This window comes from Cetorhinus maximus, chromosome 6 (genome assembly GCF_964194155.1).
Source record: "Cetorhinus maximus chromosome 6, sCetMax3.hap1.1, whole genome shotgun sequence".
In the NCBI taxonomy this organism is placed as follows: Eukaryota; Metazoa; Chordata; class Chondrichthyes; order Lamniformes; family Cetorhinidae; genus Cetorhinus; species Cetorhinus maximus.
In genome coordinates, this window is record NC_135884.1 from 134,693,396 (window position 1) to 134,721,169 (window position 27,774).

General features: G+C 44.9%; 1 protein-coding gene and 1 long non-coding RNA gene across 3 annotated transcripts in view; one reads left to right on the top strand and one right to left on the bottom strand.

Moving 5' to 3' along the window:
• Nucleotides 1–16,542: 16,542 nt before the first annotated feature.
• LOC144682173 (uncharacterized) lies at nt 16,543–20,890 on the bottom strand. The gene is made up of 3 exons (XR_013576961.1): nt 20,649–20,890; nt 17,671–17,916; nt 16,543–16,605 (listed from the first exon to the last, which is right to left on the bottom strand). It is a non-coding gene; the product is annotated as an uncharacterized LOC144682173 (long non-coding RNA).
• Nucleotides 20,891–20,941: 51 nt separating this feature from the next.
• cmip (c-Maf inducing protein) overlaps nt 20,942–27,774 on the top strand; it is a 229,479-nt gene continuing 222,646 nt past the window's right edge. For both annotated transcript variants that reach the window (XM_078544544.1, XM_078544545.1), the window contains exon 1: nt 20,942–21,744. In XM_078544544.1, coding sequence (XP_078400670.1) covers nt 21,451–21,744 — 294 coding nt within the window. In that variant the 5' untranslated portion in view covers nt 20,942–21,450. The remainder of the gene's footprint in view (nt 21,745–27,774) is intronic.

Here is a 27,774-nt window from a genome sequence, read left to right on the forward strand (position 1 = left end):
TTGTCATTTCTCATCTCTATCCCTTCGTGTCACGGTCTGTTTATCATTTCCCATATTAGTGCCTTCTCTCTTGTCTTATCTCTACTCTTTGATTTATCACTTCTTCCCAAATTTGATCCCTTGCCCCCACTATTTAATTTAAAGTTCTCTCTACTTTCCTAGTTATGCAGCTTGTTAGAACACTGGTCCTGGCACGGTTCAGGTGTAGACTGTCCCAATGGTACAGCTCTCACTTTACCTAGTACTGGTGCCAGTGTCCCACTTCTACCACATCAGTCTTTGAGCCACACATTTATTTCTCAAATCTTATTTGCCCTATGCCAATTTGCACGTGGTTCAGGTAATAATCCAGAGATTACCTTTGAGGTTCTGTTTCTTAATTTGGTACCTAGCACCTCATACTGACTATGCAGAACCTCTTTCCTTGTCCTGCCTATGTTGTTGGTGCCTACATGGACCACGATGACTGGATCCTCCCGCTGCCACTCCAAATTCCTCTCCAGCCCTGGGCAAATGTCCTGAATGCTGGCACTGGGCAGGCAACGCAGCCTTAAGGACTTTCGCTCTTTGCTGCTGAGAAGTGTCACACCCCCTCACTATACTGTCCCCTACTGCCAATACATGGTTTTTTGCAGCGCCCTCTACTCGAATGGCTTCCTGCACCATGATGCTATGGCCAGTCAGCTCATCAACCCTGCAGCTCCCACTTTTGTCTGAACTAGCTGAAAGAATCTCAAATTTGTTAAACAATTGTAAAGGCCGAGGTTCTTGCACTCCTTCCCTCTGGGTCCTCTTAACTGCCTCACTCACTGTCACACCCTCCTGTCCCTGAACACTGACCAAATCAGAAGACCCGATCCAAAGGGGTGTAACCGCCTCCTGTGTCCATGTAACCATCCCCCTCCCTGGTGCATTTCAGTGTCTGCAGCTCGGCCTCCAGTTCAATGACTCTGAGCTGAAGCTCCTCGAGCTGCAAGTACTTACTGCAGGTTTGCTTGCCCTGGATCCCAGCTGTAACACATCACCTGTCTTGCCATCCTTAATGTGTTTTAATTAACTACTTATTTTATTCAATTAATTATTTTCCCTTTTTATAAATTTTAGTAACCTTGCCACCAATGTGTATACTACGTTAAACCTTAGGAATTGAATAGACCTTAACCACTTACCAGATACTCACCAAACAGCTAGCTTCTTCCCCTGCAGTAAAGCAAGAACAAATTCCTACATGGTGAAAAAGTTAGAAAAAGCAAAGGAGCATCTCCTTCCCCTCTTCACCTAACTCCTTCACTCACCCAACTTCCAGTACCACAAAGAGCTGTTGGCACATGCCAGCTGTCCTGCTTGATTTGGACACTTACTTGTTACTTGTCACGGTCATACGTTATGCTGTATAACTATTGTGTTATATTGATCTAAACGGAATAAACTCAACACAACCACCATATTGTTTGTAGTGGATCCTGATTGTTTGATTAGATTGATTAACAACAACAATAGAGCTTTAATTAAAATGGCAACAAATTGGTGAGCTTAAAAACTAATAGTTATAGACCTGAGGGGCCTTTGTGCCTCCTTGCAGGCGTTGCCCATCTTTTACCAGGACCTGATCAAAGTCTGGAACATGGTCGCCTCGCGACGCAGCTCTCCGCCGTCAGGAGTAGCGGCTATCGTCGGAGAGCTGCTGCTCAGGAATCTGCCCCTCCATCCCTTTCAGTGGCTGGCGGAGAGGAGGGCTGTGGCTGCTGGGGTGACCAGGATTGGGGACGTGCTGGGTGGCGGAGGAGTGGGCTGGATGCTTCCACAGGAGTTGGCGCGTTGTGCATCCGTGCTTGCAGATGATGCCATTCAAGACCTTAGGACGGTCATGCTCAGCCCCAATGTTATACTGAGTCTCAAGGTGGCCCAGGTGCGTGGTGGTCTTCCATCTGAGCATTCCTTTGTTCGGATGGAATTCCACATTGGCCCCAAGCCCCGAACCCTTCCTCGGGTGCCGGTGTCCCACAATATGAGCCGCCTCGGGGAAATGCCCTCCATGTCCTTTAGCATGGCACGGAGGAGTTTCCTGTACGGACTGCTGCTTTACTTCCTTGCCCTTGCTCGCCGCCCGGACACGCTCTGGTATGCCTTGTTGCCGTCCAGCGGCGGAGGTCCCCACTGGGAGGCCCTCTATGGAGGTGTCCCCCCACTTTCCATCAGGGACCTGGGGTGGAGGGTGTTGCACGGAGCAGTCTCCTACAATCGTAGAATGTGTCAGTTCACGGACTCCCAAGATACCTGCCCTTTTTGTGGTCTTGTGGAGTCTGTGGACCACGTCTATGTTAATTGTTGTAGGCTGCACTCCCTTTTCAGTTATTTAACAAACCTTTTATTACTGTTTTGTTTGCACTTCAGTCCCACGCTCCTGATCTATGGGCACCCGGTGCGGAATGGAGCCGGGAGGGAGTAGGACCTCCTCGTGAACCTGCTCCTGGGCCTGGCCAAGTTGGCCATTAACAGGTCCAGGTTGTGGGCGATCAAGGGGGTTGTCTGACCCGACTGTCTGTCCCTCTTCCTAAGCTATGTTCATGGCCGGGTGTCCCTGGAGAGGCAGCACGCGGTGTCTGCTAGCACTGTCGAAGCCTTCTGTGCCCGGTGGGCACCGCGGGGACTAGAGTGCTTTATCGACCCTCTTAATCATATTTTGATTTGATGTTTGTAAGTTTTATTTAAACTTTGCCTTTGGTTTTACAGCTAACCTGACTTAGGGGCTGTGTTTACTTTATCCCTCACTTTGTTAATTTAGGTTATTTGGTTCGCTTTAAAAGAGCTAAAAACTAATAGGTGGAGGAATGGGGGGGTTCAGAGGGAGGTGGGGGGAAAGAAGGATTGGTGCAATATAAAAGCATCAAAGCAGTTTTCAAGAAAGCAGACACATACTTGCATGATACATTGCTGGTGTTCACATCCCAGTATCACAAAAAGTGGATGCCCTTACAACTCATGAGGCAGTGGAATCAATCAAAAGGAGGGTACAAAGTGTGTGCAGTCAATGATACCCTGGACTTGGGGAATCCTGTAATCTGACAAAATCCCAGGGCTCTACCCTGCTGCTTCCACCTGCAAGCATCAGATGCAGACTGACTGACATTGTTGATATTACCTGTGGCAGCTTGGAAGGAGTTGGAGGCAAAGAAGCTGAGGGCTTCAGTGACCTTGACTGCAACGGGCAATGTTGTGCAAGCTGTGGAAGCAGCTTGCAGATCTTATTGCAGGATAACTCTTAGAGAAGTGCAGCTTGTTGTACACCATTCCTCAGAGAGTTGCATATATATTCTCCTGGGTGCGTACACTCTATTGGAAGGGTAAGGGCCTTCTAGATGGGCTCCCCAAAGCTGCAGCTTTGTATGCTCCTTCCTTCATCCTGATGATCCTCCTCCTCCATGTACCATGTACATGATGTTGCCAGAAATCCCTTAAGCATTCAGAACATTCTACTGGCACAACAAGAGCGTTACAATTAGTCATGTAACAAAATCCACAATGCAATCGAAGCCAATGTCACATATACTTTCCAGCATTTTACCTAGGGCCCCTTTAAATGCCACTGACCACCTCCCAGCTTGTGCCAGCCTAGGTTTGTGGATGGGTTGAAGTACGGACAGTAGCAAAGCAGTTAGAGACCAAAATGGTGTCAAATTCCTGACAATGTTTTTTTTTTTGAAAAATATACCTTATTCATAAAATATCTGGAAGAACATTCCAAAACATTTCAAAATCACCGTCACAAAAGTACAATCAGATTCAACTTTTACACATGGAAAACAAAGTGCATCAATACAATCAATGAATATTACAATCATTTCAATATGGTCAATGCAGACAATCAGACAATGACATTGGAGTTATCAACATACATCTTGTTGCACTCTGAGGTGCATCAATACAATTATAATACAATTAGTATTCAATGCATACATTAATTTTGAGCTGTACAGCCTGAGATGCTCTAAACAGTTCCCAGCCCCTCGGTGCACTGTGGCAGAAAGGTCTTAGACAGCGACCTTTCCCCATTGAGCCTTTGCTGCGGCTGCCCCAAGCTTTAGTGCGTTCCTCAGCACGTAGTCCTGGACTTTGGAATGTGCCAGTCTGCAACACTCGGTCGGGGACAACTCTTTTTGCTGGAAGACCAACAAGTTTCGGGCAGACCAGAGTGTCTTTCACCGAGTTAATGATCCTCCAGCTGCAGTTGATGTTTGTCTTGCTGTGTGTCCCTGGGAACAGCCCGTAGAGCACAGAGTCCTGTGTCACAGAACTGCTCGGGATGAACCTCGACAGAAACCACTGCATCTCTCTCTCTTTGCAAAGGCACAATCCACAAGGAGGTGAACAACGGTCTCGTCCCCACCACAGCCACCTCGAGGGCAACGTGCTGAGGGGGTGAGATTCCTGGCGTGTAGGAGGGATCTGACGGGGAGGGCCTTTCTCGCCACCAGCCAAGCTACATCTTGGCGCTTGTTGGAAAGTTCTGGCGATGAGGCATTCTGCCAAATGACTTTGACAGTCTGCTCGGGGAACCATCCCACAGGATCCACCCTCTCCTTTTCCCGCAGGGCCTCTAAGACGTTACGTGCGGACCACTGCCTGATGGACTTGTGGTCAAAGGTGTTTCTCTGCATAAATTTTTCCACCAGGGACAGGGGGTATGGCACGGTCCAACTCTTGGAGCGTTCCGCGGCAGCGTGGCCAGACCCATCCTTCGCAACACCGGGGACAGGTAGAACCTCAACACGTAGTGACACTTGGTGTTTGCGAACCAAGGGTCTACACGCAACTTGATGTAGCTGCACACAAAGGTGGTCATCAGTATGAGGGCCATGTTGGGCACGTCTTTCCCCCCTTATCTAAAGGCTTGTAAATCGCGTCCCTGCGGACACGATCAATTTTCGACCTCCAGATAAAGTGAAAGATGGCTCGGGTGATCGCCATCGCGCAGGAGTCTGGAATGGGCCAGACCTGCGCCACATACAGCAACAGCGAGAGTGCCTCACACCTGATGACCAGGTTCTTACCCACAATGGAGAGGAAGCGTCGCTCCCACATGCCCAGTTTTCTTTTCACCATAGACACTCGCTCCTTCCAGTTTCTAACGCATGCCCCGGTCCCTCCGAACCTTATCCCCAGCACCTTCAGGCCATCAGCCCTGACAGTGAAGGGGACAAAGGATCGGTCAGCCCAGTTCCCAAAGAACATGGCCTCGCACTTCCCATGATTTACCTTGGCTCCCGAGGCCAGTTCGAACTGGTCGCAGATGTGGATCAGTATGCGCACCGACAGCGGATCCGAGCAGAAGACGGCGACATCGTCCATGTACAGGGAGGCTCTGACCTGAGTGCCTCCACTGCCTGGGATCGTCACTCCTCTTATACCAGGATCCTTCCTGAAGGACTCAGCAAAGTTCTATGCAACGCACAAAATTCCTGACATTGGTATTGGAGTTATCAACATACATCATGTTGCACTCTGAGGTGCTTCAATACAATTATAATACAATTAGTATTCACTGCATACATTAATTTTGAGCTGTACAGCCCGAGGGGCTCTCAACAGTTCCCAGTCCCTCGGTGCACTGTGGCAGAGAGGTCTTAGACAGCGACCTTTCCCCATTGCGCCTTTGTGGTGGCTGCCCCAAGCTTTAGTGCGTCCCTCAGCACGTAGTCCTGGACCTTGGAATGTGCCAGTCTGCAACACTCGGTCGGGGACAACTCTTTGCGCTGGAAGGCCAACAAGTTTCGGGCAGACCAAAGAGCGTCTTTCACCGAGTTGATGATCCTCCAGCTGCAGTTGATGTTTGTCTTGGTGTGTGTCCCTGGGAACAGCCCGTAGAGCACAGAGTCCTGTGTCACAGAACTGCTTGGAATGAACCTCGACAGAAACCACTGCATCTCTCTCCAGACCTTCTTTGCAAAGACACAATCCACAAGGTGAACAATGGTCTCGTCTCCACCACAGCCACCTCGAGGGCAATGTGCAGAGGGGGTGAGACCCCTGGCATGTTGGAAGGATCTGACGGGGAGGGCCTTTCTCACCACCACCAGGCTTTGACCTGAGTGCCTCCACTGCCTGGGATTGTCACTCCTCTTATGCCTGGATCCTTCCTGATGGACTCAGCAAAGGGTTCTGTGCAACTCACAAACAGGACAGAGGAGAGAGGGCAGCCCTGCCTGACTCCAGATTTAATAGGAAAGCTATCTGATTCCCACCCATTGATTGAGACTGCACTACTGATGTTAGTGTAGAGCAGTTGGATCCAATTGGGAATTCCCTCCCCAAACCCCATTTTGGAGAGCACATCCACCATGTAGGTGTGCGATATTCTGTCAAAGGCCTTCTCCTGATCCAGGCTGATGAGGCAGGTCCACACCCCTGTCCTGCACATAGGCAATCGTATCCCTGAGCAGCGCGAGGCTGTCAGAGATCTTCCTGCCTGACACAGTGCAGGTCTGGTCAGGGTGGATCACCAATTCCAGAGCGGACTTGACCCAATTGGCGATGACCTTGGACAGAATCTTATAGTCCACATTCAACAGTGAAATGGGTCACCAATTTCTAATTTCCTCCCTTTCCCCCTTGTGCTTGTAGATGAGGGTGATAATGCCTTTCCTCATGGATTCTGACATACTACCGGCCAGGAGCATACTCTCGTACACTCCTAGCAGGTCTGGGCCGATCAAGTCCCACAGAGCCGAATAGAACTCTGCCGGCAAGCCGTCGCTTCTGGGAGTTTTACTCTTCTCAAAGGACTCAAGGGCCTTAGTCAGTTCGTCAGGAGTTAGCGGTTTGTCCAGGCTCTCCTGTGTGCTGTCGTCTAAGACCTCCGTGATAGAGGACAGGAAGGACTGGGAGGCCGTGCTGTCTGTGGGCTTCACGTCATACAATCCGGCATAAAGGATTTGCTCATCCTCAAAATGTTGGACTGCGATGACTTTACTGAACCATCTTCTTCCTTCAGGCTGCTGATCACAGAGCTCTCTCTGTGTAACTTTTGGAAGAAGAAACGTGAGCATGTCTCATCCTGCTCCACGGAGCAGACTCTGGAACGGAAGATGATCTTGGAGGCCTCCGAGGCAAAGAGCGAGGCTTGCTGGCTCTTCACCTCTTGGAGTTCCTCCTCGACATCGACCCCCATCGATGTTTTTCTGGAGTCGGGACATTTCCCTCTGTTCCTTTCTAGCTTTCTGGGCGCCTTTGAAGATGAAAAACCTCTTGATGTTTCCCTTGATCGCTTCCCACCAGTGTGTCAGGGACTCAAAGAGGGGTTTCACGGTTCTCCAACCTTTGTAATCCCTCTGGAGCTCCTCAATGTTCTCTGGGGTCAGCAGTTGCACGTTTAGCTTCCACGCCCCCCTGCCCACCCTCTGGTCTTCCTCTAAGTGACAGTCAGCCAGTAGGAGGCAGTGATCAGAGAAGAACACCGGCTTGATGTCGGTGGATCTGACTGCGAACGCATGGGACACAAACAGGAAGTCTATCCTGGAACGGATGGACCCGTCTGGTCGCGACCAGGTGTATCTACACTGCGCTCCGTCTGCAGGGTTGCTGAAGACGTCGTGCAGCTTGGCATCCTTAATTGTTTCCAGCAGGGATCTGGACGTAGCGTCCAATCTGCTGTCAGCCCTGCCGGATCGTCCAGCCACGTCGATGATGCGGTTGAAGTCACCGCCCAGAATGTCCGGCCTGGAGGTCGCCAGCAGCACTGGGAGCTGCTGAAAAACCGCCAGCCGCTCGGCCTTTTGTGCTGGGGCGTACACGTTAATTAACCGGAGTGGAGCATTCTTGTACATTACGTCTGCTACGAGGTGGTGCCCGCTCACCACCTCCTTAACCTCGGAGACAGTGAAGTTGCCTCCCCGCAGCAGAATACCCAGGCCGGAGGAACGAGAGTCGTTTCATCCCGACCAGATCGATGGCCCGAGGGTCCCACCATCGTGACCATTGCCTGTAGGAGCTGAGGTGCGGTATCGCACACTCCTGCAGAAACAACAGGTCAGCTTTGACCTCGGCAAGGTAGTCCAAGGTCGCAACACATCGCGTAGTAGATTTAATGCTACGCACATAAAGTTCCTGACAATGTCATTTGACCCCAATTTACAAAACTTTAAGCCCCTGTCAGTTTTGGCTGTGAGCATAGGCTCCCTAACTTGCAAAGTGCCCATTTAAGCTGGACTTCCTGCTCCATTTTGTCCACTTTTTTCAATTGAATTTTCATGCTGCCTAATAATGAGGCCATCGCAAGATGAAAATTTTGCCCGTGCAAAAATGCAGGATCTCTATGGAAGTGAGTTAAACTTCCTGTGATTCTGTTCAATTAAAATGTTGGGTCTAGGATGTTCTAAGGAACTAATACCAGCTAACATATTAAAATGCTGGGAAGAACAACATGAGTGAGCACGCCCTCAGTCTTCTTTGCTGGGTTTCCAGTTCTACTCTAAAGAGGCAGTACGTGCCTGTCAATTGGATGAAGCAGCACCAGGAAATAGGAGTTTCAACCACTGCTGAGAAAATTCAGATAAAACAGCTGACAGGAAATTACTTCAGAGAATACTGAGGTCATTGTGGTATTTCTTCTGCAGTTTGATAGTGGAGGTGTTGAAAGAAATGCAAAAAAAGTGATTTGAGCGTGGGAGAGGGTGGAATATTGCTGGTCCTTCGTAGAAATGCTAATTTATTTTCCGTTGTGTGATGACTAGTCATGGTCATGTTATTTTGGGTTTACATGTTTACTGATGAACCATATCCTGTTGCTTTAAATGTTGGATTTTGTCATTGTTTTTACAAGTATCTGCATGTTTTCTGTTAATACTGTCTGTGGTGTGGTCGACTCAGCCCCCTTGACATCAGACTAAAGCTATTACTTGGGTCATCTTCAGATAATAAAGAGTGGTATCACGAAATCTGTCAGTAGGTGCTTTCCTTTGTTAAGGAAAACTCTGGTTTAAGGCATGCCTTCTGCAGATTCCTGCATTTTGTCCCTGAGGAACAGCCAATTTGCTGATTGAAGCCTTTGTCCGCTATCCAATAAATGATCTTGTCACTTCAAAGGCAAGAGAAAGTAAGGGATGAGTTTGTCAATTCAGTCCGTGTAGACCACATCAATTAACAGGCAGTTAAAAGACAGGGCGGAATTTTCCCAGAATTGCACTAAGTGCAGGAGTGGGTGGGTAAAATGGAGTCCTACATGCTGATGAAAATGGTGGGTTTTCACGTCGTATTGTCCCGAGCCCGCCGCATTATTTATTCACTCCCGCGCAACATGCCGTTTCCATGGCGAGCGGGCTCTCATTCGCCTGCCCGCCATCACTCCGCCGTTGCGTCATGCTTGCCGCCATCTTTAAAAGGCAGCCGCCAGCAAAGCGCTCATCACCACCAGCTCACCACTGCTGCCTGGGAGAGATGACCAGCAAAGGAAAAAGACTGCAGCCCCCCTGCTTCAACAATGGGTCCCTCAAATGACTGCTGGATGCCGTGGAGGCCTGCCAGGATGTGCTCTACCCCCAATCCTGCAGCAGGATGGACAGCAAAGACGCCAACCCGGCTTGGGAGACGGTGGCAGCAGTGGTCAGCGCAAACGCCCTGCAGAGGAGGACAGCCACCCAGTGCCGCAAAAGGATGAATGATCTCCTCCGTTCCATCAGGGTAAGTCACTCTTTTCATCACTTCCAACTCACACACCCACAAACCCATCACACATCCACAGGGCCCTCACTCACTGCCAGTGCAAGGGACATCACCATTCACTCTCTCACACTCACCGTCATTATCCTCATTCCGTCTGTGGGACCACTCACCACCCACACAGGCCAGGCATATTTATCATCCAGCCACGCAGGGGTCCTGATACACTCTCTCCATCTCTATCCATGCAAGACAGACTGGCACACAACAGGAGGGAAAGGTCGCAGACAGGTGAAGGGATGCCAGAGATCAAAGTTCTGACATAATTCGAAAACAGAGCCATTCAGCTGGCTGACGATGACTGGAACCAGTCCTGTGCTGATGGTGAGGTTGGCACTGTTCTACCAAGTGAGGATCCAGCAGTGCAATGTCCATCAGACAACCATGCCGTGAGTGATGTGTCTTGTCTCACAGACCACTGCCATGCACTAACTATCTCCCCTTGCTTTCGCAGGCACATCTGCCAAACAACAGACAAATTCCGTGACCCAGGGCCTCCAATCAAGCTCCAAAGAAACCTCTGAAGAGGAATCTGAAGGCACCCTCCCTGAAGACCCATCACAGCGCTCACCCACACCCTCCACCAGCGCAGGGATGCACACCTCAGTGGGACCTAGCTTTAGAGTAGCCTCAGGATCACAATCTGGTGAGCACATGGCACTTTCTGATCCACAGCAGACGGAGGCAGGGACTTCTCAGGCCCCCGATACTCAGAGGACAGCTGGAGGCCAGAACTTTACTGAGTCCAAGTCAGATGACGAGCCTCTGGACTTGGTCATGTCACAGTTGCTGGAGCTGCAAAGACAAGCTCGGGAACATCAGGAAGGGATGTCCACTGTAGTCTTCAGATTGCAAGGCATGATGGAGGAGTCCGTCCATCTTCAGGCTGAGGTGATAGCACCAGCATTGCAATGCACCAAGGTCAACACTGGCAGGACAGCGGCTGCCATGGAGGCCTTGGTCCAGGACGTCACTCCTGCACTGCTGCGTGGGCTTAACTCCATCGCTGATGCCATAGCTGGGCCTCCAACAGTGTGTACGCAAGAGGGATGCTGGGCAGCTTGATCTCACTCCAGCTACCCCTTCCGCTCAGGGAGTCAGCGATGGGCCCTCGGGCACCCATAGGGAGGAGGATCAGCAGATGCAAACTCCAGGGCCACCCACCCAGGTGACTCTGGGAGTGACCGGCTCATCCAAATCCCATCTTCCTGTGACCTCCACAGCTCCAGTTTCACAGGCCGAGGAGGGTGCCACTGCCACACAGCAGGACCCCGAAAGCAGGCCAGGGCCCTCCAGGTCTCGGCCCTCCAAAGGACGCCCGCCAAAATCATCACAGACAGGGCGTTACAGTCAGCAGGCTGCCTCCCCCTCTGCTGTGGATGTCCGGGGAGCACCAAGACGTAATGGCAGGGTTAGGAAAGTTAGGTAAATGTAGCTGCACAGCCTGGCCACTTATGTTGATCACTTGTACATGCTGTTCACTATTGTCAATAAACTCCTAAGAATGTCTCCCTGCCTGTGGCTCCTTGTCCTGATGAGCAGTGTTCTTGTCACTCAGATGTGAAACCTTTCTGCACAAGATAAAGGCAGGTGTCTCAGTCCAGGGCCTCTTCCCTGTGCTCTATGCAGCCTTCAGACCACAGTGATGGTCCAGCCTCACACTCCCTGGAAACATTACTGATGCCTGCACCTCAGCAGTGCTGGTCATTGCTGCCAGAATGTAGTGGGCAGGCACCACAGAGTTCTCTCATTCTCTCTGTGTGCTCTCAGCACCTTTTAAGATGGGGCTGGCCCCCATCACACCAGCATCTGTGACCAGTGATGCTGTGCACCAGCTCCTGAAGGGCTGAGGTGCTGAAGGCGGACACAGCATCAGATGCGTTGAAAGTTTCATGGCTGAGTCTCTGGGTTGGCCTTGATCATGGAGCACAAGCGAGCTGCCCTTGGCAAGACAGGAGTCAGACATTTTCAAAGGCTTTGTGAAGATCCATGGAGTGTTCTCACTGCATGTTGTCATCATCCTCCTGCAATTGAGTGACTATTGGGGCCTTCATCTCCAGTCTGGCTTAGGGCAGCGCCAATACCCTTTGTGACAGGAGCATTCTCACAGAGGGTATTGGCGCTGAGATAAGCCAGACTGGAGTCAAACGTTCACAACTGTGATATGAGGATCTATGAAGACACCTTGCTGCATGTCATCATTATCCTCCACAAATCTGGCAGCTATGAGGGCTTCCCGAGTGCACCTCATCTAACCAGTGCGAGAGCCTCATCCCCCTAATCGTCACCACCGAGGGCCCCTTGCCCTCAGTTTATGCAGGTGTTCCTAATGCGTGGCCGCTTCCCTCGCTTACCCCGATCCCCACCTCGATTGCCTGTGCGTGGGATGCAGTGCCAGGGCAACACTTGACTACCCCACCACCGACAAAGATTGCCTCCAAGGCTGGCCAGCACTTGACCCTGGACACCCCCCCTGCCTCCCTCAGCAGTCGCCTCAAAGGGGGCTACCAAAAATCATTTTAAATTTTAGAGTATAAAAACATTAGCATTATACTGGCTACATTTAATAATAATGTCAATTTCTGCAAAATGTGGCAAAATTCACGTTCAGGCCCACTCTAGCGACATGAGCACATAGCCTAGGCTGGCATTGCTTTACACTGCTAAGGGAGCACTCCACAATTGCTGGTGCCTTTCAGATGAGATGCTACAGTGAAGCTCTGTTTCCCCTCACAGGTGGATGCAGAAGTAACATGGTACTTTTTGGAAAAGTACAGGAGGGTTCTCTTGGTGTTCTGGTGTTAGAAATTTGATGCAATATGTACCGTATAACAGGATATTAGATTGACATTAGATTAGGGGGGAAAAAATCCCTCTGACAGCATTCACTGCCTTAACAGCTTCTCATTTTAATCCCAAACTCTGTGAATATTCCTTTCCCAATGCCAAGCATTCTTGTGTTCTTCAGATGGAAAATGATGGCATTAGTCCATAACTAAAGCTAATCACAACAAAAATGTTGTCATGGGGAATCTATAGGGATGTAGTTAGGGGAATAGACACAGTTTTCTGCAGCCAAGAGTGAGAGTCCAGAAGGCTGTGTTGCCTGCCTGGTGCCAGGGTTTGGGACACCTGCTTGGGGCTGGAGAGGAACTTGTAGGGGGAGAGGGAGAATCTGGTTGTCTTAGTCCGCGTAGGTACCAAAGACATAGATAGAACTAGGAGAAAGATCCTTCTTAGGGATTAATGGCAGCTAGGAGTTAAATTGAAAAACAGGACCACAAGGGTAATAATCTCTGGATTACTACCTGAGCCACGAGCAAATTGGCATAGGGTAAATAAGATGAGAGAGTTAAATACGTGGCTCAAAGACTAGTGTGGGAGAAATGCGTTTCAATTCATGGGGCACTGACAGCAGTACTGGGGAAAGTAGGACGGTCTTCACCTGACCCGTGCTGGGACCGGTGTTCTGGCGACTCGTATAACTAGGGCTGCAGAGAGGGTTTTATACTAAATGGGGGTGGGGAGAGGTGTGGGGGACGGATCAAGTGATGGGAGACATAGTAAATTAAAGGGAAAGGACAGGTCAATCGAACAAGATAGTAACTTAGATAATAATGACCAGAGCGTAGCAAGAAGAGATAGAATGTACAAACTTAAGAGTGCACCAGCTGATAAGATCAGAGTTTGCAAAAGTGGTAAAAAGACAAAGTTAAAGGCTCGGTATCTGAATGCGCACAGCAATTGTAATAAAACTGATGAATTGACAGCTCAAATAGAAATAAATATGTTTGACCTGATTCCATTACAGAGACATGCCTGCAAGTTTACCAAGGCTGGGACCTAAATATTCAAGGGCACTCAACATTTCGGAAGGACAGGAAGCTAGGAAAAGGGAGTGATGTAATTCTGTTAATTAAAGATAATAGTGCAATAGTGGGAGATGACCTTAGTCCTAAAGATGTAGAATCAGTTTGGGTAGAGATAAGAAATAGCAACGGTGAGAAGTCACGTTCTGGAGTAGTTTATAGGTCCCCAACAGTACCAATATTATAGGATGGAGTATACAGGAAGAAATAATGGGGTTTGTAAGAACGATACTGCAGTAATCGCAGGTAATTTTAATCTAAATATAGATTGGATGATTCAGATTGGCAAAAGTAGCCCAGAAGATGAGTTCATAGAGTGTTTTCAGGACAATTTCTTAGAGCAGCATGCTCTAGAGCCAACCAGAGATCAGGCTATTGTAAACCTGGTAATGTGCAGCGAGACAAAGTTAATTAATGACCTCATAGTGAAGGAGCATCTAGGTAGCAGTCTTCGTGATTAAATTTTGCATTTGGTTTGAGGGGGGAGAAGACTAGTGTTTTAAATTTAAATAAAACTAATTACAAGGGTATGATGGCAGAGCTTGCTAAAGTTGAATGGGAAATTAGGTTAAAGGGTATGATAGTAGAGACGTAGTGGCAGCCATTTAAGGAGATATTCCATAACACTCAAAAAAGGTACATTCCAGTGAGAAAGAAAGACTCTAGGAGAAGGATGTGCCAGCCTTGGCTAAAACTAAGGAAGTTAAAGGTTGTATTTTAGTAAAAGAAAAAGCATACAATTCTGCAAAGATTAGTGGTAGATCACAAGACTTGACAGAATTTAAAAACCAGCAAGGAATGACTTAAAAAAACGAGGGAGAAATTAGAATTTGAGAGAAAGCTAGCTAGAAATATAAAAACGGACAGTAAGAGTTTCTACAAGTATTTTAAACAAGAGTAAGTAACGTGAGTGTTGGTCCTCTAGAGATTGAGAATGGGGAATTAGTAATGGGAAATGAGGAAGTGGTGGATGCTTGAACAGATATTTTGTGTCTGTCTTCACTGTGGAATACACAAATAATATCCAAAAATAATTGTAAATCAAGGAGTGAAAGGGAGGGAGGAACTTAAAATGATTACAATCACCAGGTGATCTTAAATGAAACATATAAGATCCTGAAGGGACTTGAGAGGGTGAATGCTGAGAGGATTATGGGAGAGACTAGAGCTTGCAATGGGCTTGGTACTTCTGAATCAGTTTTCTCTTGATGGCCATTTCAAGTTGCTACCAGTAAACAGTAGGAATGCCAATGCTGTATTTTTCACTTACGCTAGATCAGTAAATCTACCGGCTGTAGATGTGGCATCCTAATTAAAGGCAAGTTAAAATTCTAAAATTACTTACATGATTTAGTGAATTCTCAAGTCCAGATCACATCCCAAACTTCTGCAAACTGTGCTCTTGCATTGGTACCAGCAGGAAACATCCAGTTTCCTCTTGAATATTTTCCTCTAACATCATAAATTCATCATAAAGGAAACAGCAAACCTTAAATCAGTGGTAGAGCTCCAACCTCTGAATCAGAAGCCAGTGGGTTCAGGCCCTCTCCAGCGACATGAACATAACAGATGCTACAGTGAAGCTCTGTTTCCCCTCACAAGTGGATGCAAAAGTAACATGGTACTTTTTGGAACAGTGCAGGAGAGTTCTCTTGGTAGGCTTATATTAGAAATTTGTAATGTTCATAGAATATATACTTGTCATGGTTATATGGTTTTGCTGTATAACTAATGTGCTAAGTAACATCTTGAACTCTGAGTAAACTCAATATACTGATGTCATGACAACGGATCACAGTCCTGAATAACTTATGGACATATTGAGCTTTTTAAGCAAGACGTGTTTTTTTTTTAAAGACATACAAGCAAAAGCTGGCTGAGAATGTAAAGTGACCACTTGCTGGAAAATTCCTATGTGGATTACACTTGACCGACCAGTCCAGAGAATATGGAATGTCGCACCTACAAAGGGGTCAAGGCCTACTTGAGACAGAAACACTTGAAATACGAAAGATTGAACATTAATCTCCTGAGGTTGCGGAGGTAATGGAGGCTGATTACCACATCTCAGTAGAAACCATCCCCTGTTGAGTTACATCTCAGAATGTGAATATGATCCGAATTGAAAAAAAAGCAGATTCTGGGCAAAATTCATGTTTGTTTTTTCCCTATTCCAGGAATACACAAGAAAATAGGTTAAAAAACCAGCTGCAAACCTGATCTGTGTGTTCTAGTTCTGGTATGCTAGTGTGTGCTGTGAAGGTCACAGCACATCAACCAGTCATCCCTGCAGCTTGCAGGTAAAAGTCACTCTCTCTCTGGCTGGAGGCAAGTCAGCAAAGCCACAGTCAAAAAGGAAACAGGACAACTCCTTCAGTTAACCTGCAGAACCAAGTGTCTCCAAACCAACTGCTCAACTCCTGAAGTCAGCTACGGGAATCACCCAACTTAATGGCCACAACGTTTCGGCATCTACTCCTCACAGACAAACCAATGACTGATACATATTTCTTTTTAACTTCTATTTTTGGACTCAACTTCCCATTTCTGATCTGTGAGTGTGTTGCGTTTTATTATTTTTTTCTCGGGTTTTTAGTAACTAATAAACTTACTCTTTCTTTGATTCGAGAAAGCCTGGTTAAATTGCCTCCTTCTAAAACAGAAATACATTTGGAATGGGAATTAACCGAGGGGGTTGAATTAAGATGGGGAGCCAGCATATTCCTCCTCACCCGGAAGGATAACAAACTAGGGGAGCTGCACCTGGGAACGGTCATAACACTCACCATATCGGTTGTAATCAATCCTGTGTTTCAAAGATTAAAAAGATAATACAGCATTTACCTGTTAACCCACACTACAAAAAAAAACCCACAGATTTCCTCATCATTTATATCTACGTTGTTTACTGGACATTACTGTCTGCAACTTACAGCACATACTGATGTTACAGCAGTGACTGCCTTCAAAAGTAATTCAATGACTGTGACGAGCATTGGCGATCCCGAGGAGATGAAAGTTTCTATTTCAATATAAATAGAAACTAAATAGCATTAAAATGAAGAAAATTTCACAATTTGAAATTGTCATCAGAGAATCATAATGTCATAGCAACAAAACAAACCATTCCTCCCATTAAGACTGCCTGAATCACCTACATTTTTTCTGTATTGGAATATGGAATATCATTGATTGGAATTAGACCTCTTTCCAGTTCAGGCACCCAGTTTCAAGAACTCTTAGGTCAGGTATAGCAGAGTAAAGGTCCAGTTAATCTGCTCCAACAACATAATTAAAACCCAACTTCGGAGAGAACCCACCCCTGCATCAGTATGACATTTTTCTTGTTTCCCACTAAGCCAATTGATTCTGAATTAAAGGAAAAAATACTGCGGATGCTGGAAATCTGAAACAAAAACAAAAATAGCTGGAAAAACTCAGCAGGTCTGACAGCATCTGCAGAGAGGAATACAGTTAACGTTTTGAGTCCGTATGATTCTGAATTAAGCACATTATGTTGATACCATTTACAAGATGCACTGTAGCAACTTGCCAAGGCACCTTTGACAGCACCTTCCAAACCCACGACCTCTAGCACCTAGAAGGGCAGATGCATGGGAACACCAGCACTTGCAGGTTTCCCTCCAAATCTATCATCCTGACTTGGAACTATATCGTTGTTCCTTCATTGTCGCTGGGGTCGTTGGGCGTCCTGGAATTCCCTCTCTAACAGCACCATGGGCGTACCTACACAACATGGATTATAGTGATTCAAAAAGGCAGCTCAGCATCAGCCTCTCGAGGGCAATTAGAGATGGGCAATAATTGCCAATGATGCTCACGTCTGTGAACTAATTTTAAAAAAAGTTTTGAACTAAAGACACAAGCTCATTTCACATTGGATTTTCCCAGCCAGCAAACTTTCATCCCTTCAGTCTAGGCTAGATTTAAGTTTAGGCCACAAACAGAAAAGCCAATCTTTAATTACTGCAGCCCCAATTTCCCCTGAGCCAATTCATGTAATCCTACTCTGATCCTCTAAATCATTATATTCTAATCCTCCCAATTATGCATTTTTTCCTCCCACCATTTTTTCCATTCTCAAAGCCATTCACCCCTTCCTTGACTGAAAGAACACTTCAAGGTATTCTACATCGGTGTTCTTCAGCCAGTTATTAAATTACATAATGGTGCTCCACCTTGCAATCCATTCTCCTTGCAATCTACCTCCCGTTCTCCAACCTCCCTTTGCTCATCTTGAATGCGCTGTCACCTTTCAAATTTGTGCCCATCTTTCCTGGAACTCCATATCTGAATCTCTCCAATCAAGTTTCTGCCCCTGCAACAGTACCAAAATGGCTCTAATCAAAGTAATAAATGACATCCAATGTAACTATGAGAAAGGTAAACTATCCCTTATCATCCTTCTTGTTCTGTCTGCTGCCTTTGGCACGATTGACCACACCATCTTTCTCCAATGCCTCTCCAGTGTCATCTAGCTGAATGGGACTACGCTCACCTGGTTTATTTATTTATCTGTCCAATCGTAAACAGGGTAATTCTTGGAATGGCTTCTCTTCCTGTTCCCGCACCATTACCTCTGGTTTTCTGTGGCCCTATCTATCCGTGGCCCCCTTCTATTTCTCATCTGTATGCCGCCCCTTGGTGACATCATCCAAATGCACAACATTTATTTTCACATGTGCACTGATGACACCCAGCTCTACCTCATCACCACCTCTCTCGACATCTCCACTGTTGCTAAATTATCAGACTGCTTATTTGACTTCCAGTTCTGAAAGAACAGAAATTTCCTCTGATTAAACACGGGGAAGACTGAAACCATTGTTTTCAGTCTCTGCTCCAAACTCTGTTTCTCAGCCACCGACTCCATCCCTGTCCCGGGCAACTGCTGAAACTAAACCAGACCGTTCACAATCTTAGTGACATATTTGACCCGAGATGACTCTCCGACCATATATTTGCCCATCACTAAGATTGCATATTTCATACGGAGCAGAAGTATTCAGCCCCTCGAGCCTGCTCTGCCATTCAATAATGTCATGACTGTTCTATTTGTGTTTCAAGTTCTACATTCCCATTGACCCCCAATAACCTCTCATTCTTTGCCGAACAAGAACTTATCTATCTCCGCCTTAAAAATATACAGTGACCCTACTTCTGCTGCCTTCTGAGGCAGAGAGTTCCAAAGTTGCACAACCCACTGAGAGAAAAAAATTCTCTTTATCTCTGTCCTATAAGGGCGACCCTAATTTTAAAACAGTGCCCCCTAGTTCTGGACTCACCCACAAGAGGAAACATCCTTTCCATGTCCACCTTGTCAAGACTGCTCAGGATCTTATATACTTCAATCAAGTCACCCCTTACTCTTCTAAAGTCCAGGGGAAATGAGCCCAGCCTGTCTAACCTATCCTCATAAGACATATCCTCATAAGCCTATTCCAGGTATCAATCTAGTCAACCCCCTCTGAACCGCCTCCAACGTATTTACATCTTCCTTAAATAAGGAGACCAAAACTACACACAGAATTTGAGATGTGGTCTCAGCAATAACTGAAGCATAATGTCCTTACTTTATGCTCAATTCCTTTCATAATAAAGGATAACATTTCATTAGCCTTCTTGATTACATGCTGTACCTGCATACTAACTTTTGTACACCTAGATCCCTCTGCATCCCTTTCCACCTTTGTAATTGCCCAACTTCACTCATCTCAGCTCATCTGCTACTGAAATGCTCATTCCTGCCTTTCTTACCTCTAGATTTGACTATTCTAATGGACTCCTCAATAATCTCTGATGTCCTGCCCTCTGTGATCTTGAGGTCACCCAAAACTCTGCTGCTTGTGTCCTAACTTGCACCAAGCCTCGTTCAACAATCGCTCCTGTGATCACTTGACATCCTCCAGCCCCACAAACCTCCAATTCTGGCCTTTTGTACATCCCAATTTTAATCGCTCCAACTGTGCCTTCAGTTACCCAGGCCCTAAACTCTGGAATTCTCTCCCTATACCATTCTGCTTCTCTACCTCGCTCTCCTCCTTTAAGACACTTCTTAAAACCAATCTCTTTGGTCAAGCTTTTTGTCATCTGATCTAATATCTCCTTATGTGGCTCTGTGTCATATTTTTTGATAACACTTATTTTATTATGTTAAAGGTGCTATATTAATGAACGTTATTGTTGCTCTGAAGTGACTCAAACTACTTTTTCATCCTTCCAAGTAAGGAAAAACCTGTTTTCTCATCTCCATCAGCAGTCAACATTTGGAACTTGAAAAATAAGGAAAGTGCAAATGTAATTTAAGATCAACCAATTGGAAAGATCTAGATATGTGATCAAGGGCTTACTTCCCTTACGACATCTCTCAGTGATGAGAAGTGGAGTTTGAGATGTTTGACATGGTTACTGATGGATTTGAAGGCCCTCCCTTAGTGTAGAGGAGGAAGAACAGGCAGATGGTTATGTGTAGGAATCTAGTGTGTTGATATTTTGCCAATGAATTGTAGCAAAGTTCCTAAAATCCCATTTTGATGAAGCCACAAATTACAAATGGCAGATGAATATGAATCCAAATGCCCTGCAGCTCCCCCTTGTGGGACATTTAGACTTAGTGTTTGGACTTCTCCTGTCTGTTTCTATCCAACGTGCAAAAGGTCGTGTTGCACACAGTCCGCGTTAACATTGATTGTAATGGTTATATCTGCCGTTTTAAATGCAATGACTCCTTCCCGGCGGCACTGAGTTGTTGGCAGTCGTGTTAATTACTCTCCAGTGTGATTTATTGTTGAGATTTCAAAACGTGATGAAATTCATTTTGATCTCCACACACAGCACAACACCTTAAAATGGTGGATTTTCCCTGCTTTGTGCTATAGATCGTTCTGTAAACTCACTCTCACGATAATGAGATATGCACGCCTACAGCATCCGGTAAAAATGCAAACCGTGTCTGATTGCTATCGAAACATCACTCTTTAACCAAAGAAAGGGCGCAGATGTCACTGTATAAAGCGTAAAAAAGGTTCACAAAAATGGTGGGACCCTTGCCTTTAAAAGATACACAGGCGTGCCATGTGTCTGGAAGGTGATCGCCAGTCAGTAGGGTGCCCTACCTTACGGTGATCAGCCATTGGTGCTGTGGGTTATTGTCACACAAGATAAAACGGATTAAAATGGTGGGATTCTGCATGTGTTTGTCCTATTCTGCCTCAAACTCTTCACAAAGGATCACCCTTGGTCGATATGGGTGGAGCTCTTGCTGCTGCTTTCGCCCGATGGCACATGCATGAACTAGACCGAGCGAGTTGTCCTTTTCTTCTTTTTTTTTGTTGTTGATAAACTGTCTGTCCTACGAAAAAGAAGTGTCAAACAGATTCTTAAAATGGTGGGTATTTCTCGCTTCTGATCCTATCCCTTTAAAACCACGCAGTGCAACCACTCTGGTCAGTTTCACCAAGTCCATTGACGTCAGTGAAGAGCCACATGATCAGCCAGAAACCAACCAGATGGGAAAGAGTTTCTGCAATGTTCATTGCCTGCTCCTTATACCAAGATTATCCTCACTAAATTAAGCACAAGAATCGTGACGTTTCGCCTTTGTCTTTTTGGGAATATCGGCTCCGTCCTGCTTTTTGGTTTTAGCTTTTCTTTTCCTCTTTTTTGGAAACCATGGCTTTCTTTCCTACAACCCAGATCTAGAACCAGGGGACGAGGAAGCAGCTAGCGAGAGAGGGGGGATCTGTTGTTGGCTGCACGGAACGGCGCTTGTCTTTCCTCGCCCTCCTTGTCCCTTGTTGGTGTGGGGGGGGGGGTCGTCGATTGGGAAGTGCTCGGGGCGGCTGCTATGGATTTGAACAGCAGCAGCGGCAGCGATCACCTGCAGGGCTCCGAGGAGAGGTCCTGCCTTCTGCCCGAGTCCTCGGCTTCGGATCTCAACAAACTGGGAGCAGCACCTTGCAGGCGTGCAAACTACTGTACTAATGGCATGAGATACAAACTGCTGCAGGAGGGGGATATACAGGTGTGCGTGATCAGGCATCCCAGGACATTTCTCAGCAAGATCCTCACCTCCAAATTCTTGCGGAGATGGGAGCCTCACCATCTGACCCTGGCTGATAACAGCCTGGCTTCTGCCACGGTAAGTGTCGACATCATTATACTCTTCCTTCATCACTCACAGAGCCAGCATACATTGAAATACACTGTGTTCAATTGCAGAAATCAAAGGTGCCTGGCCATTCACGTTCTTAGTTAAGTAGGTAACCAGCACCAAGTTATTTGACAAAAAAATCATTGCTGTACACAGGAAATCAGTGTCTTCGCGATGACAATGTACAACAAAAGGAATTTTCATTGGTTATCCATGGCCTTCGTTGATTCACATGTTTTAATCGTGATTGTGGTGTTCCCCGTTTCAAAAAAAAACGATTCTATTTTCCTCTTTCAGATCTGGGTTTTTGAGTTTCAAAATGTTTGTGTTTCTGACAGTGTGTGAATATAAAATGGAGAACCGCCTGGATTTGAGACCATCACCGGTGTAGCTAAATGGCAGTTAAAGTGCAGTGTGTAGTCTGCTACTGTTGCATAGAATTGATCCTGAAAATGTCACCGATTGCACGTGATTAAATCTGCACACCCCCCAAAAAAAAACAGCAAGGAGAGAAAGTAAATAGATTGAGCTGAGCATTCCGAAATGGTCAAATACAGTACAATAGCGGCTAACAAACAGAAATCATTGCTACAGTATCGAATTAAATGTGACTCTTTTCCATTGACACGCTGCTGTGACTGTTCGCTCCAAAATAGTTACCCATCGTTGAAAGGCAGGGAGGCGATTCCGGTTGAGTGATGGACAACGAATTGCTAAATTGGTGTGCAGAGAAACACTGCTCTTTTGAGAGGGGGGGGGCGGGAGAATGTTTGCCCTTGGTTGAGGTATTTACTTTACCAGGTTTTTTGGGATTTATGGAAAGCGGTCTTGGTGTTATTTGGAACAGACACATCCGGGCTATCTCGTTCAGCCAAAAAACGACAGTGTTTTTGTGGCTCACTGGGCAAATTGTTTTGGAGCTATCTTGCTGAAGCCGGCGCTCTATTCTATCGGGCACAACAGCGCCTGTTTCTGGGGCTTGGTGCTGAAATGTATTATTTTCTGAGCACATATGTCTTTTTGCATTTCGTAAAGCATTTTGATGGGGATGGGGATGGGGATGGGGGGGGAATATACCACCGTGTTTCATTAAGCGCAATTAGCTCGTTATAATGCTTGTGGGACTGACTGCTGGTCCTCGGCATTTCTGCAGCCTGATGACCATTGTTCGGCTCATTCATAACCTATTTCGTTCTTTCCTTCACCTGGTCACGATTATTGGAAGCAAAGGCGCCAGAATTCCTGATATCAGCAGGTCGTTCATGTTGGAGAATTAAAAAAAAAAGAAAATAAACCCTACAGGATTAGATTTATATCGTTTCTAATGTCAGTCTTATTCATTCTCTCGCCACCAAAAGTTTCAAGCGAACTAAGTAGGAGATGGCAGCTCAGCGGCCGCCGCCAATTACTGTGCAGGCTGAAGTTTGATGCATTCATTTCCGATGTGCCCCAGGTACTTTGACTGAAGTTAATGACGAGGGAGATTCTCGTTAAAATGCTTTCGGAAGCGAAGGCAGAGAGCAGTGTGCAATTAATACATTGAAGTATATCCCAGTGGCTAATGTTACACCATTCAGTTCCTGCAGCTGTCTTTTTTTATTGTATCGATCACATACCAGCCGCATTGCCGTAGCTTTCACAAATGTTTCTAGATCTTCTCTGCCCAATACTTGCACACAAATAATTCTATATATATATATTTTTTTAAAGGCTGAACAGGCCGAAGGGTGGGAAGTGAAGTGGTTTCCGTGTAATATTTACATGTCTCCATTTAATTCCGCTCACTCCATGTTGAACATATTTCATTCAAGACAAATGGTTGGATACCTCGCCGTGATTCATGAGGAAACATTTCAATTTTAAGCCGCCCTTTACTAAAGGTTGGGCATCAACTGAAACGGTACTCCATTATGGTCATGGTTCATTACATCCAATTTACATGCATCCGGCAACATTGAATCATTTTCGAGATCAAGGGCAACCATTTACTATTGAAAACTCATTGATTGTTATGAAAAGTCCAACTCAAATATCGATCAATGCTCACTGATCAAATATTTCACCTGTTAATTAAATAAAAAACGAGAATTATACTGTCAGAACTAAACGCCAGACTTCACTGCTGCTATAGAATTACTTCTACATTGCAGCAGACTCTTGTTACAATGTACTTCATATAATCAGAAAGTCTGAAATTAGTTATCAAATCAGTTATTGTAGTAATTTTTAAAGGCCGAACCTGAGAAATCAAATACAACTTGTTGTAAATAGTATTCTTTTGTGGAATTCTCTGATCAGATTTAGGAGTGCGTGGCTGTGCGCTTCCATTTACTGACAAATGGATATTTTGACAAATGATTATTACACGAATAGAAACAAACAACAGCAAAACGAGTCCCTGTGGACACTGGCGAAGGGAGGTCAGCATTTAAGGACTTGATGTGCCCCACTAATTGTTAGGTTCTCCACTCTGGTTTGCTTTGCTTTGCTGGCCACTGGAACTGATCCTTGCTCCCAAGCACCCACCTTACTGGAGTGCCAGTCTTTAACCTAGGAGTGTCCATTGTGTCGTGGTGTTTACACAGAGGCCCATTTGCAATAGGGAATGGTGAGGTGTTTATGGAAACCTCATTGTAATGGTGCCTCAATTGATGTTTTATATACTAATTTTGTAAGGCAACTTGGTGATCTAATGGGATTCACTTAAGATTGTTGCAGAGCTATTTTTTTTCTAAGAAGTGGTAATAATGACTCAAACGTGACACACAGACCAGGTGAAGAGTTAGAGGCATGCATTCAAATAAATGAAATCTCAAAGAACCGCTTGGTTGATAATGGTGTTTAAAAATACAGTAATACTTTATTTTATCCCACCTAAACTGTAAACTGTTTCACATTAGCCTCAGTTTTCATTAGTGCAGAGCTGCATTTCTACAAATTCAATGGAAATGGCAGAAAATAAGTTCCAATCAACATCATTAACATGGCAATGAAATGTATTTAAAGAGGAATGAAAATCAATTCTATTTAAACAGCTTCAAATATATATGACAATGTGAAGGGAATTCTACAAACCTTGCTGTTTACTTGGAGAACCACGTTGTTTGAGAATAACTATAGCTACCTGCTCAACGTCAACTTGTATAATAACCACTGTTTCATTATTACTGTGCTCCTGGGCTGTCCTAGAAAGACAGCCAGGGACTTAGAAAAATCATAGTAACTCAAAGGCATTTAGAACTTGGCGCTCCGGATAGAATCCCATCTTAGTGTCTGGCCTTGCTGAATGATAAAGCACATTGAATTCATGACTGTGAAATAAAATTAGGTGCCACTAAGAGTTCTTTTATGGAAACATCAGAATTTGCTGTACATATGCCTCTCTTGATATTTCTGCAATCAGTTGGGGCTGTAATGGGATAGGCATTGCTTACGGTAGTGCTCCAACCTGTCCTGTGCCTCTCCAGTTACCTTTAACATAGGATAGCGCCTCTTTATCATAGGCCTATGTTTGCGTCTGAATTCTTTCTCAATCTTTCTGAAAGTTGTTTCAGAATGAAATTAAAATCATGAGTTCTGAAAAGAATTTGAGTAAATGGTCTGAACAAAGGCTTTTTTTCTTTTAAAAGGTGAAGTGAAACTAAGCACACGGCCTGCAAAACCTTTTTGTTAGTCACTGGCTGCTGTGCAGGTTTTGACAACAAAATATGAAATATTGTGATGTCAGTTTTTATCTTGATTGAGGTTTATTAAAGTCTAAGAAAACAAAATAAAGCATAAGTCTGAGTGATAATGAAAACAAAACCTATTTGCTGCCTACAATTTCACAGTCATAGAGTGGAAAGAATTCATAATTTGTGAGTTATTAATTTCTCGGCAATACCCATAATCATGATTTAAAACATGGCTGTATTTCATACATCAATGTTCTTTGGTTTATTCTGGTGGAGGTTTATACTGTTGATTTAAGACTCCACTAGTTTTAAACATCATAAGACAAATGGTTTTAAATTTTCGTGATAAAGTGGTGTGTGGTGGCGTAATCTGGTGGGAAAAATAAAGAGGACACATGATCCTTAGAAAATATGAGTCTAAATGGAGTGGGAGCAAAGAAATCTGGAGCTACAGACACACAGATCACCAGAAGTAGCCACAGGGGTTAATAAGGCCATTTAAAAAGCAACCCACGCACCAGGATTAATTTCTAGAGGGATAGAATTGAAAAGCTGAGAAGTTATGTTAGCTTGTGTAGAATCTTGGTTAAACCACACTTATAGAGTACTGTGCACAGTTATGGTTGTCAATGTCTTATTAATTACATTGTCATTTAACCATGACAATCACATTAAGGTTTATTGGCAGTTATTGTTAAACAGGTGATGAGTATTTGTACACCTATAAATGGCGACATGTGTAGGAAGGTAACTAGAGCACTATGGTTAGAAAACAACCCCATCACCTGATTCAGTATCAAAGGATATGTGATGCTGAACTCCTGTCCTTTAATTTACAGTTCTATATTAAAGTGATACTTCAAAAATTTACATAGTCTTCATAATAAAAGTTTTTATAAATAGAGATATCTGGGTCATTTGGGGTGTTGGAATACTGTTGACTGTGAACTAAGCCAATAAACTCTCCAGCAATGAAAGCTGCTGTGCCTTGGTTTTAACATCACCAACCGGTGTGGATCTTGTTAACACTGGTCGCCATCTTATCAAACAGATATAGAGGTATTTGTGAAGGTGCAAAGAAAAAAAAAATCACAAGGATGATACTAGAATTGCAAGGCTACACTTATCATGAACGATTGAGCAGGCTGGGGTTCTTTTCTCTGTAAAAAGCGAAGGTTAATGGGTGACCTGTTCGAAGTCTTTAAGATTATGACATGGTTTGATGGGGGAGATTTCAAGAAGATGTTTCCACATTTGGGAGAGTTGGGGTGCCATAAATTTAAAATGACCACTAAAATCCAATAGGCAATTCAGGAAAAATGAAAAAAAGAAAAATAACCAAAAAGTGGTTAGAATGTGGAACATGCTGCCAAAGGGAGTAGTTGAAGTGAACAGTATATTTAAGGGGAAACTAGATAAGCATGAAGAAAGGAATAGAAGGAAATGCTGATAGGGTTAGAAGAGGGGTGGGAGGAGGTTCGTGTAGAGCATAAATACAAGCACGGACCTGTTGGCCCAAGTGGCCTGTTTCTGTGCTGTACGTTTTATGTAATTCTGTGAAATAAATTACCTGCTAGCCAGCTTATAATTTTTTGTGTACAATATACTGTGAATTGCAAAATTGTACATGTGTCTAGAAGTTAAACATGATTTTTGCTTACACTTAATGGTGCAAATAAACTTTTAGGTTCTCTTTACATTGGGTCAAACTTTATAGCCTCTGTTCAAAATTAGTGAATAATATGGCAAAGATAATTTAAGCCCTAAAATAAATCTTTCATTCCAGCCATTGTGTATAAACAGAACATGTGCTGGGGGCTGGGTGATTTTTTTTTGCAAAAAATCACCCGTGTCACTGCATCATAGGAGGTACTTGGGCTACATTGTAATTTATATGTATCCTGAGTGCCTTTCTTCTACCAAGTAGCATCTAAATGTAGAATGTAATTTAAAAGAAAGCGTGCATGTTCTTGTGGTAATTATGTACCAAGGTTATATAGGTGTAGAACAAAGATCAGTGCAAATTTGTACAGTACAACATGTACAATAGTTACAGGTTTCTGACTAAAGAGAATTTTCTCTTCAAAGAAAATTGTGATTGAGACAAAAACATGACTTGCAGCATTTATCAATATAAAAATTTCAGAACTGCTAATTTAAAGATTTGCATTTTGTGACATGGTGCAAGAAATAGTAGCACTGAATAAGGAATACTTTGTCATTTCAGGTATCTGGTGCCAACACTGAACAGTTAGGTAAAACATCCTGTTTGAAGGAAAATTGCACCTTAACTCCTTTGCTTCCTCTAAGAGCAATTGTTCATTTATGTGAAATTAAGGGTAAT